We start from the raw sequence: 14,036 nt of genomic DNA on the forward strand, positions 1-14,036 counted from the left end.
TCAAAAGCCAGTGAATGCCTTATTGAAGGTCCAATACTATGTTCTTCTCTCACAGGTTGTGGTTCTTTGGTGAGCTTTTCAATGGATAAGGTAAGGGCTGTAATTTGTTGTTGAATATCAGTCATATGGGTGTTGATTTGTTACATCATTGAACCTTGCCTAGAAACTGTTTCTGATAAGACATTAAAACGAGTTCCCAAGGCGTCTTGGTTAGACATATTTATAAGAAAGGGAGGGGTCTTGGGTTTTAAGGTTAATGATGAAGATGGCAGAGGAAGCTCAGCTCTAATACCACTAATATAAACCTTAAATTGAGCTGGCAACTAAATAGGGATAAGAGAATATAAGCTACTTCAAGGGTAACTTGGCCTCCAAAAGACAATGATCTTTTCTTGAATGATTGAATTTCTTAACATTTCATTTAAAACAAGGATTTAAATACAGGAAACCATAGGAGTTGCTTCCTCGGTTTACTCCTACTTGTACTCATAGGTTTTTACTTAACAAACTAGTTATTTTGACTCCTACTTTTAAGGAATTAGCAATAGCAACATTATTGACTATTTCAAACAAAAGACCAAGTAAATGATAACAAAAGACTAGTAAGTAAACAATATCATCAACCAGACTTCCCTAACAATAGACTAGGATTGTAACACAAGCCTATTAACCAGCCTACCAACCAAGTTCGAGCTAACTTGAATTGGCATATTTTTTTTACTGAGAAAGAGATATCTTGTCTGGGGCGACAATGTAAATTGAAAAGAGCCAGCCATGTGATTGTAAGGTTATCGATTCTTTATAAGCTCACCTTTATGAAGACTAAGTCTTGTATTGGATGCCATAGGGGTTTTGATTCATTTTGTCTCTTCCATGAGTGTTATGGCTATTAAAGAAGAACACATTACCTTGTTTAGTCACTTTGATGGTCAAGGTAATGAACCTATCTCTAATCATGTAGCTTAGACTAACTCTATTGATAATCTCTTCACAATTGAATCAAGTAAAGAAGAACTAGGACTTGTCAAAAACTATTATCTATATAACAAATAGTTAGATAGCTTCATCTCTAAGATGAGCCATTATTTGACTATTTAAAGCCAATAATTCTTAGTAAACAAATAAACCTTTAAGGTCATACTATCTTTTTTTGTTGTAGGAGATCAATTTTGTTTTTTTGTTTTTGTTTTTTGTAAGTCTGTTCCTTTTTTGTTTCCTATATTTTACTTTGGTTATTGATTTAATAACCTTTTCAATATATTATTGATGATTATCTAAAAAACAAAACCCTTGAGGCCATGCTTTTGATACTTGCTTCAAGTCATACAAGACTTTTAAAGTTTCCACACACAATCAGGACATCTCTAATTTACGAACCTTGTGGTTATAGAAAGTTATCATCCTTTAGATATTAAGAAAGGCATTCAAAATGTCCTATTACTTTCATATTTCATTCTTCGCAAATAGGCAAATAAAGAATAGTTAGAATCGTAATTGTATTCATAATTGGATTGTCATCTATTGTGTGTAGTCTCAGGTTACTAATCAATGCCTTCCTAATGTGTGTAGTCTCAGGTTACTAATCTTGTTTGGCATCTATTAACAGTTCCATCTAAATCTTGGTTGACTTTAAACAACAAATTATTGTTGTCTACGATATTAGCATTAGGTAGTTGGGTATTAGAATCGTACCATGAAAAATCAACGCAAAAATTTCAACCTCTAGCTAGGGCCTCTTGCTAATATTTGTGCCTTATAGTTTTTATGTAAAAGGATATAGCTCAAGCACACACACCCTCTATCATTTGAAGTTTTTTCTAGCTTTGTAGTAGTAATTCTCTTCTTCACTATGAATGACCTTAATTCTATTAAATGCTAATTGGACAATCCATTAGTTCTGGCCCTTAAGAACACAAGTGTGACTTGTAGGAGGAATAGACAGTTGTGTATAAAGATGAACATCTTTAAGATCATAATGGTATTTTTTCATGCTAATAGATCAGATTTAGTTGATGAATTGCTTATAAGAGAGGTGGTGGATGCATCAGGTATTTGAGAGTTGCTTTTTGAGGATGTATTTGTTAGTTATTAAACTTGTTTATCAAGATTAAGTGTATTGAAGTTAGTTTAATCAATAATCATCCATACTAGAAATACTATGAATCTAGAAATACTATGAATCTAGAGTAAGTATTGAAGAGTCTCTGAAAAATGGTTTTGGGGAAGAGAAACAGTGGTTGGCTGGCTTAGGAGATTGGGTTCTCTGGGTTTTTTCAAGGTCAGGGAGGCGGCCGTTCGGGTTTCGAAGGGTGGCGGCCATAGAAGAAAAGGTTTTAGGTTCTAGGGTTTTCTTCCTTTTTCTCCCCCCGTGTCAGAATTTTCTCCCCCTGAATCAATTCCCCCCCCCCCCAATTTTTCACTGTAGCATCGTATTTATAGGAGAGGTGTGACTTGGCCAAAATCACAATGGTCCCTCAACTTTTCCTTTTTTGTTAATTTTGATTTTCTCTTATTTTTTTGTATTTTTTAAAGCGGGCAATATCAACTTCGACTCAACAAGAAAAATCAGTGATTGTAAAATTTACGCGTTAAAAGTTGAACGCGTTCAAAACCCCTAAAAATTTAAATTATTTTGAGGTGACGTTAAAAATGCTAAAAACGATGCAAATATATCAAAAATACATTTTTTGGGGTTTTCTTTGTTTTTTTTCCATTTTTTATTTTTTTCTGAAAATTTATCAAAAATATGGGTCAAAAATTAGGTAGCAACAGTAGGGATGTTTGGGTGGTGTTGGAGGTGTGGTAGAGTTGCTGGGTGAGGCATTTTGTAGGTCTGTTGAGAGAAAATTGTAGGGGGTGATCAAGGTGGGAAAGTGTGTGGGCTGTAAGGAAGTGGCTGGGGGTCGTGCTAGCTGTTCAAAATCTATAAAAGAAAACACATTTTCATAAAAACAAACATGATGGGAGACATATATGTTGAAAGGCGAAGTCGAGACAACGATAACCATGGTATGAGGAACTATAGCCTAAGAACATATAAGGAGAGGAATGAAAATCCAACTTATGAGCATGATACGGATGCAGAAATGAAAAACAAAGACACCCAAAAGTACATAGAAAATCATAATCAGGAATATGATTAAACAGACATTCAAAGGGAGATTGATTTTGGAGGACAATAGTAGCATACGATTGATGAGATAGAATGAAGAATCAAACATATAATTCAAAAATCATAATGGAGCACTACATTGACCTAAGAGTGTAAGACCAGTTTCAACAATATGACTATGATGACGCTCAACACTGCTATTTTGCTCATGCATTTGAGGACAGACTCATATGTGATGAATACTAATAGTTTGAAAGAAACTATTTAACTTATGATATTCACCGCCCCAATTAATTTGAACATATTTAATTTATGTGAAAACTAACATTCAACAAGTGTTTGAAACATTGAAAAGTGGAAAATACATTAGGTTAGGCAACAAGCAGATAATACCATATATGTTTGGTATGCGCATCGACAAAGATAACAAAGTAACAAAAACCATCAGAAGAAAACATAAGAGCAGGGCCCAAACATCACTAAATATTAAATCAAGTGGAGCAATAGTTTTGTGACCCTTAGGTCGCAATGGCAGATGCAAAGACTTGCCAAGCGGACAAGCTTGACATTGAATAAGTGAGTATCTAGAAGTAAACATTATTTTATTTTTGAAAACTAACAAATAAAAAATATAAGTATGATGAACTAATCGGCGATGCCACAGATCAATAGTGGTAAAGACGCAAGGAGACCAATAAGCTTAAGAAATGGTAGTGGTAGAAGACTTCGAGAGAACATAGAGACCATCATTACTCTGACTAGAAAGGAGGGTGGTGAGATCCTTTACATAAAACACAGAGGCATGAAATTCAAAATAAACATTATTATCATGATAAAATTTCTGAATAGATAGCAATGGTTTGGTAATGCGAGGAACATGGAGAACGTTAGATAATGTAAAGGTGTGTTTAGGGGAATGTAAGATTGTATGCCAATATAGGATATGGATAGACCCTTACTGTCACCAACATGCAAATGATTATTACCAAGATAGGGTGCAGAATCAATCAGAGTCGCAAGATCATGTGTAACGTGTTGGTTCGCACCGGTGTCTAGGAACCAAGTACATGTAAAAACTAGACCAATAGCAAGATGGGCAGAGGGCTAGTGACCACTAATGCAAAACTCAACACATTGCGTGGTTGTATGGTCAAAGGAGAAGCATAGCTGACACTTGATGAGTTGCTCAAAAGATTGGTGAGAAGCCACTGTCCAGCAGCAAGCTGTTTGGACTGCTGCCTATGACTCTACTTTCAGTCCATGGGAGCAGAGGAATGAGAGCCATAAAAATTAGACCTGCCATGTTTATTGTACCAGTTGCTGCTAAAGCACCAGCCACCGTGGAAATGACCTTTGTTACGGTTAAAATTAGAGCTGGTCTGCTGCTGTGCAAGATGAGCAGAGGGCAACAGAGATGGTGTAGGCAATATAGGTGGATTTGCAGCCATGAAGGGAATAGAAGACTTATGTAGAAACTCATGAATAAGAAGATATTTGTGAAGGTTCGTGTATGACAACGATTATGCCTTGGTCACAACACTTGGTACCAAGTCTGTAAACTTACCACAAAGACCATGTAATAAATAGAAGTTGAAGTATTCATGAGAGAGGGGTCAGCCAACAGCAACCAATTCATCAAATAATTACTTGGCTTGCTACATATATGTAGTAACCGAAGCATCTCTTTATCGAAGATCTTGAAAAGACCCGTGGAGTTGCATAATGCGAGAATGTGATGGAGAAGTGAGCGTTTTCTCAAGAGTGAGCCATACACAAGAAGAAGTCTGACAATTTACCACAAGGTGTAGGATGTATATGGATAGGAAGGAGAGTAAAGTGCTTAAAATAACTAATCATGTTGCTTCCAACGGAGAAAAGAAGGGTTGATTTCCGAAGAAGAACCATCAGAACAATCAGAAATTAACATGAAAGGGAGGACACGACACTAAGTCATCGACAAAGTGAAAAGCACCTTGACCAAGAAGATATGGCTTCATCTGCATTCGCTAATAGAGATAGTTTGTGGTTGTAAGCTTCAACGAGACCACTTGATGAGTGTTGGACATCACAATAATAGAAGGAGTCGTTATTCCCATGATGTGAAGAGGGATGAAAAAAACATGAAAGAAAGAGACATGGTTTTGCTCTGCAAGTTGGGGCCGCTGCTGGTGGGAGAAGGAACCAGTGGCAATAGCTTTTGAGTGGCTGGCTAGTTTGGCTGCACCACCATTTTGGTGGGGGAGAAGGTGGTAGCAACAACAGATTCCATTTATGAGAGGGAGAGAGGAGGCTGACTGCAAGGAGGGAAAGGAGAAAAAGAGTTCTAACGGCATAACGCTCTGATACCAAGTAGAGAATAATTATGAGGCTTAACCTATTGGTTAGCCAACCTTTTCTATATATATATGTGTAGGGCAATATACAATAGTAATTGTGGGGTTACAACACAAGAGTATGACTATAATATTTCTTATATAGTATATTTTCTAAATAGGCATTAATATTAATGAATGGAACCATGTATTATAACATGTATTGATAATGACTTAATGCTTTTCTTTATGTGTGAGATGAAACAACAATCTACTTTTTAAATCTCCTAAAAAGGATAGATAAGAAAGTTTAATTTGACATAAAAAAAAAAAAACTAATAATAACTTGAAAGATCACATTTCACTCCTTTTTTTTTGTTTAATATGTTTTCTAATTAAATTATAATTTCCATAGAGAGTGAGTTTTAGAAAATAACAAGATATTTTTATTTATATTTGATTCAATGAAAATGAAATATTTCGAGATATGAAAAACTGAAAAATAAAGAAGCAATTTTATATGGAATAAACCTTGAATTCATAAGTAGTTTTTTTTTTTAAAAAAAATCTTAAAATATTTAGAGCTAAAATGAATTTAATCAAACTTTTGAGGGGTCATGGACCCCTCTAGCCATGTTTGGTTCCACCCCCAAATACATGTTTTTCTTTTTGTTAGTAAAAAAAAAAAGCATCTATTTTCAGATTCTAAGAAAGTAATTTCATGTTGTTTATATAATAATTAATAATATCCTATTATTTGGAGAGAAAATGTATAGGTAAAATTATTCTTATTATTTTTTATAGGTTATGAATTTGATTTTTTTTTATTTCAAATGTTTATCTCTTTCATAAAAATAGATCCATTAATTAATAAAATATCATTTATTATTGTCTGAAAACCATAATTTTTTTTTTACCCTAGGCTGCTAATGTTAAGTTTTCAAGAGAAACTCCAACGAAACATCAAGAGGCTCCATATAAATAAATTAACTACTTAAAGTTCTATATGAACACCAAGCTAGCTAATTATCTATCAACATGGCTATTTACTTTTCAATGTGTATGGAGAATTCCAATCCTGATCCTATCCCTTTTTTTAAGTCTCTTATACAGCTCCCCATCATCAATTCATTAAATTTGTAAAAGATGAACCAATTTGGAATAGCCCAACTGATAAATATATATTGTTTCCAAGAGATGTAGCGTGGTGGCAAAGGGCTTGAGATCTGTACAGCAGGTCTCAAGTTCGAGTCAGGGCGTGCACCTCTTGTAAGAGTCTGGAACAGCCGGTGTTTTACTCGCTCACCTGGACCCATAAAGTGCGCTTTTCAAAGGTAAGGTTTCCTCGAATCCAAAAAAAAAAAACATCAGGTGTAATATCTCATATGATGCATGCAACACGGTCCATAAAAGCTAAATTTAGCCAAGAACGGGGATTAACCATTTCTTTTTTGGTCACCAAGTACTAGGATTAACTTCACGGTCACGAGTTGTTCGCTTCATGCTGACAGTTTTTTTTTTTATTACGTTTTCTTTTTTCTTTCTGATGAGGTTACAGGAAAAAATAGACCTTTCATGGCTGAGCTCTCCCTGCAAAAATAAATTTCTCGTGAAACGAGAGATAAGCTGAAATAATAAGGAGAAAATTATAAACAAGTAAAAGATGAAAAATAGGGCAGAATATGTATATGGTTGTATGTGGATATTTGATATGTTCTTATTGAAGATGAGCTGAAATAATATTAATTGTAGGTAAACTAAGTATGAAGATATAGGAGAGAAGGAGAGAGGGAGAGAGGGCAGCTTTTCATTTTTCCCGTGTGCCACATCCCATAAAATCTCATGTGAACAATTTGCACCCATTCCAGTTAAAGAATTCCGTCCCTTCTCCCCCCCAAAAGAAGCCTCTTAATTTCCCTGCACACAGCCTTTTATAGGCTTTGTGAAGGGTCTTGTATAAGTGCTCCACCGTATGAGTGGAGCACACTTCCACAATATTGCTCGCACTTCAGTCCTCTACGAAGTGGGGCACTAAAATGGGGCACTAAGAATATTAATTTGTCTTTTTTAGGTGTATCATCAGTTTCCTATATTAAATAACTTATGGAAATCAGTCCTGTTGTTCAGTGAGTGGAACGATAATTTTATCCAGAATCGTTCTTTGAAAATGGAAAAAGATGGGGAACAATTGCATTCCAGTACAGACACACATTAGGGCACCAAATACACACATTAGGACAACTAAAAAAGAAATGAGATACGATGTTCAATAGTGATTGAACTAAGAGTCCCAAACAGGACCGAAGGCTGCAATCCCTGCTGCTTTGCAAGAATTAACGACATCTCTACTTCCTTCTGGATTGCTAGTAACAATGACAACTTCTGCTCTCCAATTCTTAGCAGCATCAACACTCATTTGGGACACATTGGGCCTACCGAGCACAGCTGTATCATGCACAATCACTTTGTCTTTAGGATGTCCGCTCATCATCTCTTGAATTTCTTTGCCAAAGTTTTGTTCAATCCCTTTGGCCACCCAAAGTACACATACGCTGGCTCGACATGGCTGCAAAAGGAATGACAAGAAAACACAGATGCCAGAACCTGTCGCCACTAAAAGGACCCTGTCATACAAATTCACCAGGTAAGGCAAACCAGCAAAGTGCACTTGCCTAACCCACAAATGGCTCGGTGGGTTTGAGACCAAGGACTTGGTGAAGTCACCAACAGCACCAGCAAGCATCATATGTTCTGTTTTCCCATCAGAAATGATACCGAAAGCATGCCATTCGGATAATGGGGATGGGCTAATCCTTCCCAATAAACCAGCTTTTACACCTCCCTCAAATTTTATGATTGAGGCATGACCAGAAGGAGCAGATACTTTGACAGGAACTCGTCTCACTGTTATCCATGGGATGATAATTAGAACTGTGATTGCTACTGTGAACCAAAACTCTTGTTGTTTGATCATCCTGGAGCCTAGTTCATTGCTATAGGATTTGGTTTTGGGGTCATACGAGATAGTGAGAATGATGAAGGCCCAGAGGAGAGCTAGAGCTGTCCATCCAGCAAACCTGTGAAACCTTTCAAAGACATTATGATGAAGATGGCGGACGAGAGGGAATGCAGCCAAACAAGAGAGACAGAGGAGAGAAAGAATAATAGAGGCCACTCCTACAATCTCTGGCGAAGTGTTTTCTCTGTACTCGAGAGTAAGGACTAAGGCATATATGAGCCAAGCAACTGAAGAAATTCCACAACTGCTGTGTATGCCACCAAGACTTTGAAGTAGAGATGTGGTGGCGGTTTTGATTGGGAGAGGTATCCAAGACCTTCCAATGACCTTGACTGCGATCCAGAAAACAACTCGCAAAAATGCCTCACTCCTGCAGAGAGTCAAAGCAAGAATGTTGGCTATGGAGAACAGGGCAGCTCTATTTCTTGCATGTGGGAATTTCCCAGTTGCTGCAAGTACCAAACCAGTAATGTTCAGGGTCAAGCAAACGACAAAGAGTCGCTTGTATACGGTGAACAAGCCTTGGTCCAGCAATATCACCGACAGTCTTGATTTTTGCTTTCGAGCAGGTTTTGGTGGCTGCTCTAGCTTAGTTGCAGATGGAAACGGAGCTAGTTTCTGCTCATTTTCCTCCACCTTACCTTCTTCTAACACTGCAAAAGAAATGTCATCTTGATCATCCTCGCCATCAAGATCAAGATCACAGAAATGGCTACTGGGTCTACTTGAAGACATGTAGATAGAACGGAACACCTTGGAGGAGCTTCCTAGAGTCCAAGGAAGCCAAATTCGTGTGCTGCCGGCCGCCCCATCATTGGATGGTGCAGAAATGGCAAATGGACTTTCATGAGGTTTGATTTCGAAGGATACTCCTCGGCAGCTTGAAAACCTCACAGGAGATTGCATGTTTCTTTATCTCTCCTGACAAAAAAAAAAAAAGAAACCGTGACCTTTATGGTCACAACAAAGAAGCGATTTGTAAGTACAGAGAAATCTGGAGATAATTATGAGAAGCTAGGGTAGTTGTGGTCTTAAATGAGTAGGCAAAGCTGGCTATTTATAGTGTTTAGAGAGAAGATAAATGGGGCTAGATTCCAGGAGATTATTAAATTATTACAGATAATTCCTTACATAAAAGCCAAGCTAACTGGAATTCGACAAACAGCCCAACATGCCAGTTATATCAAGTAAACTATTATACATGGGGCTTCAACAACTTAAGGTAAAGCTTGTAAACTAGTCTATCAAGTAAATTTCTGTGAAATGAAGCTATTTATTTGTCTAAAAATAAAGGAAAACGAGGAGGAGGAGAAGCTTCCCCCACCCAGTGGCGAAGCCAGAGTTTTTCAATGAGAGGGCAAATTATTAACAAATACTATATTATATATATATGCATTAGAAATCAATTCAAAACATATATATTAATTAATATCAAGTAAACTTAATTTAAAAATACTTTTAAACTAAAAAAACGTGCATTATAATTGTCGAGATTGATTTCAATATGACTTTTCTTTGAACTTGATGGAGTTACATGACTTGAAGCTTTGATTGACTCTTCATCCTCAAAGAATTTACACTTTAAATACTTGTTTAGTGGCATGTTAGTTTAATATGAACCTGCTAGATTTTTTTTTTTATCATCATTAGTGTCTATATAATAATTAATACAACTACACAATAATTTACTGTTAAATAAAAGTAAGTTGAGTTACACAATAATTCTAAATCTTTTATATGAAATTCATACCAAAATACACATCAATTCATTAAAATCAAAACCTATTTCAATATATATCTATATGCATATAATAAATATGTTGATTAAATTATACCTAATCATTTCTAGATATTTAATTAAGGAGCAATACCTGGTGTATGTGTAAGAGGAACAGCTCTTGAAAAACATGATTTCTACTTGATATTTTGCTTACAAACAAATTATATAAAAATATTAAATTTCAATAAACTATTATGTCAATGCAAGAGATGTCAAGAATAATGGTTTTGCATAAATATTAATTTATTCATTTATAATAAAAAAAAAATTAATTGATTAAATTAGCAGATTTAAACATTTATTTTCAATATATTTGAACATATTCATATCAAAACCCCTAAATTATCATAAACCCTAATATTTTTAATAACTAATTATAAAAGAATAAAATTAAAATTAAAATTAAACAATGAAATAAATAAATAAAATAAAGAAAATTTACCTAAAATATAAAGAAAAAAATAGAGTAATTGCTTATTTGATAAGAAATTTATTTACGAGAGAGGCAGAAACAAGAACTCGTATAAAAAAAAAAAAAAAAAAAAAGTGGAACAGTAGCTCATGAAAATAATAAAATAGCAAAGGTAGGAACGCGAAATACTCTTTGTTAGTCAAGGGACTCTATTTTTAAGCTGGTCCTGTTGATTTGATATAGAAACAAAAAAAAAATTGAGAAAAATTTGGGGAATGGACTGTGTGTATATATATTATATTATAATAACAACTTTTCTTTTTCCGTGCACTAAGAATTCACTAACTTAATATATTAATATTTAAAAAAAAAAAAAAAAAGTTAAGAACTTAAGGGGGCAATTGCCCCCTTTTGTTCCTATGTGGCTCCGCCACTGCCGCCCCCCCCCCCCTCCTCGGTAACCATGTAAATGAGTTTTCAATAAAGTATCATTATTGTAATTATGAGGAAGTGAGCCGGGCGTCAACTTATGTAACCCCCAAGAACTTCGTGTGCAGAAACTAAATGGAAAATGCAAGAAAAGCTGAAGGCAAATAGATTGTTAGCCAGATCAATGGAGTTTTAATGTAGTTGTTTTATTATTATTATTATTAACGTGGATATTCGGGTTAGTTTACGTGTATCTTGACTAATCTTACGGATTCTAAAATTAATAACCATACAAGTTTTCAGTAACCTGAAATTAATAAGATTAGAATTAATAATCTTTCGAGAGCAAATCCAAAATCTAAGTTAAGATGTGTTCAGCCTGAATGGGTCAGTTAACGAAGTATATTTATCTTACCTCTTAAATTTTATAGTCACTGCAAGGATATATGGACATGAGTGGTTTATAATAGTAATAGCCAGCTCATGGTGAGAATAAAATGAAGTCGGCTTGCATGCAGGACAGCACATGCATTGCAAATGGCTATTGTTACCGTATAATTTCAAGTAATCGTGTTTTTTAAACCCTAAAAGTAATTGTATCTTTATGAACATTTATATATATATTTTTTAAAAATGGTTAAATCTTAAACTTAATAAATAACCAATAATTACCCTTTTTTTATGACATGAATAGTGTCATTTTATCAATCGAAATTGATCGACTTGATAGGTTTGGATTAACGAATACTTTACCTTTATCATTGAGTTGAGATAATTTAATTAGTTCAAAAACACAATTTTTCAATTTAAATCTGACCAAATAGTAATGGAGGACCATTCTTCTTTTATTATAAACACCAGCTTATTTCATTGAGAGAGACCAATCTTATAAATCATTTGTGTAATTTTAACTGTTTATTATATAAAACCTTCTTAAATTATATCTTGTATCTAGTGGAATAATTTAGATTATTAGATGAAGTTTGAAAAAAAATCATCTCAATAAAAGATATAATTTATACACTCTTTTAAATAAAAATTATTTAGACTTAAAACTTAAACATGCTTATATTATTTTATATTATTAATTATATTTTTAATTAAAAAAATTTGAAAGTGATGAGATTTGAACTATAATTATTTAGTCATCAAAACTCTAATATCATATTAAATAATTATTTTAATTAAATAATTTAAGTTATTAATTAAATGAGCTCAAACCTTCATCTTTCTAGACTTCGATCATTAACTCCCTTCCACTCCTCTTATTACTTGCATATTTAAGTACTTGATTAGTTCTTTGTATCTAATCTATTTGCCACCTAGTCGTTTACTTATTCTAGCCCCCCCCCCTCTCTCTCTCTCTCTCTCTCTCTCTCTCTCTCACACACACACACACACACACATCAAGACTGGTGTTTGCTCTAGAGAGCTATTCAATTTTTACAAAGATCGAGATTATAATATTTTCATGCTCATAATTACTTGTAATTTAATCCATGACATCATTAAAGAATGAGCGAGAAACGGAGAAGAGAAAAACAGAATGTTAATGCGAAACCTCAAATGTCGGCTTCATTTTGGAATTGTTGAGAAACTTCCAACGGATTCTGTATATAAGGTTTCACACTGTATTTGGTTCCTTAACCCTTAAGTATTAATGTTTCTTAGTTTGGTCCCATTACTTGTATTCGTCTTAATTTCATCCTTTTTCATTCCCTACTTTGTAATCATTTGATCTTTCCCTCAATAACTATATACTAGGTTACTAGCTGTGCTTTGGTTCGGGTTGAAACAAAAAACATTTTGAGCGTAAAAAAATAAATAAAAATGTGTTACTGATAGTTTTTCTATTTTCAAACAAAATTCTAACAATTAATTTTAAAATCTAGTTAGTTAACCCATGATTTATTGTGGGTAGGATAAAAAAAATTAACACTAAAAAATAAATATACAAGTTTTTCCAGCACATTTGTGATATTAATGAAAAATTTTTATTATGAATTGAAAAACTTATTCATGTATTTAATTAAATAAATCAAGAATTAAATGTGCTAATAAGTGTAAAAAAAAAAGTTGTTAATACTACCTAAAAACTAAACTAAAAAATTTAAAAATATATACAAATTAAGATATAGTTATGGATTCAATTGGATTAAATAACTTTGTTTCTTGAAATGAAATTTTTATTTAATTAAACGATAATAAAAATAAATATATCGAGAAAAGTTAACGAATAAAATTAAAAGAAAATAAAATTATATAGGGTTGCACTAAAATAACACACTGCTATTAAAAAATAATATTGTAATCTTAATAGAAAACCAAGTATAAATTAAACATTATTCTATTAAAAAATATCATAATTTTTTTAACTTAATTTCAATGAAAACTCAAAACCCTCCAAGAAGGGCATCCAAGACCTTTGTGTAATTAATCTATTTAATTGATCTTAATTTAAATTTTAAAAAATAATAAAGTTAAAAAGGTCTCAGTTACTTTGAACTGAATGCCTTGGAGTGCCTAGCCAAATTATAAAAAAAAAAAAAAAAAAAAACTAATGTGTCTGGGCTTTTCTTTGTTTTTTTCTTATCTAAGGCAAATGAGCATATCATCAGCTCGCAATTATTTATTTTTAGACAGTTTCCTGATATACGACTACTATTATAATGACTGAAAAATTAGAAAGGCTTTTTTCTCTTGTCTAAAAATAAAAATATCAACAAATTTAATTTTCTTTTAAAACACATAATAAACACCATTATAACATAAAAAACAAATTTATTAATCTAAACATAGTCCAAAAAAATTAAACCAGAAAACTTTTTTTCTTTTTCAATTTAATTTACCTTTTCAAGTAAAATAAAGATTAGAAAAACACATCAGTTAAATGGAACCCGTGAACGATAACATCTATATATATATATATATATATAGGGGCAGAAGAGTAGCACATAATACATATGTCCAAA

General features: G+C 33.4%; 1 protein-coding gene across 1 annotated transcript; it reads right to left on the minus strand.

The window, feature by feature from the left end:
* Positions 1-7,500: 7,500 nt before the first annotated feature.
* On the minus strand, positions 7,501-9,672 carry LOC118054114 (adenylate-forming reductase 03009). Its single transcript, XM_035065557.2, has one exon. The coding sequence runs from the start codon at positions 9,347-9,349 to the stop codon at positions 7,706-7,708; it is 1,644 nt and encodes a 547-aa protein (XP_034921448.1). The 5' UTR covers positions 9,350-9,672; the 3' UTR covers positions 7,501-7,705.
* Between the last annotated feature and the right edge of the window lie 4,364 nt (positions 9,673-14,036).

The sequence above is a fragment of the Populus alba genome, chromosome 4, assembly GCF_005239225.2.
Source record: "Populus alba chromosome 4, ASM523922v2, whole genome shotgun sequence".
NCBI classification, from domain to species: Eukaryota; Viridiplantae; Streptophyta; class Magnoliopsida; order Malpighiales; family Salicaceae; genus Populus; species Populus alba.

Coding starts and splice junctions, on each gene's coding strand:
- LOC118054114 (XM_035065557.2), bottom strand. CDS start 9,349: ATGCAATCTCCTGTGAGGTTTTCAAGCTGCCGAGGAGTATCCTTCGAA.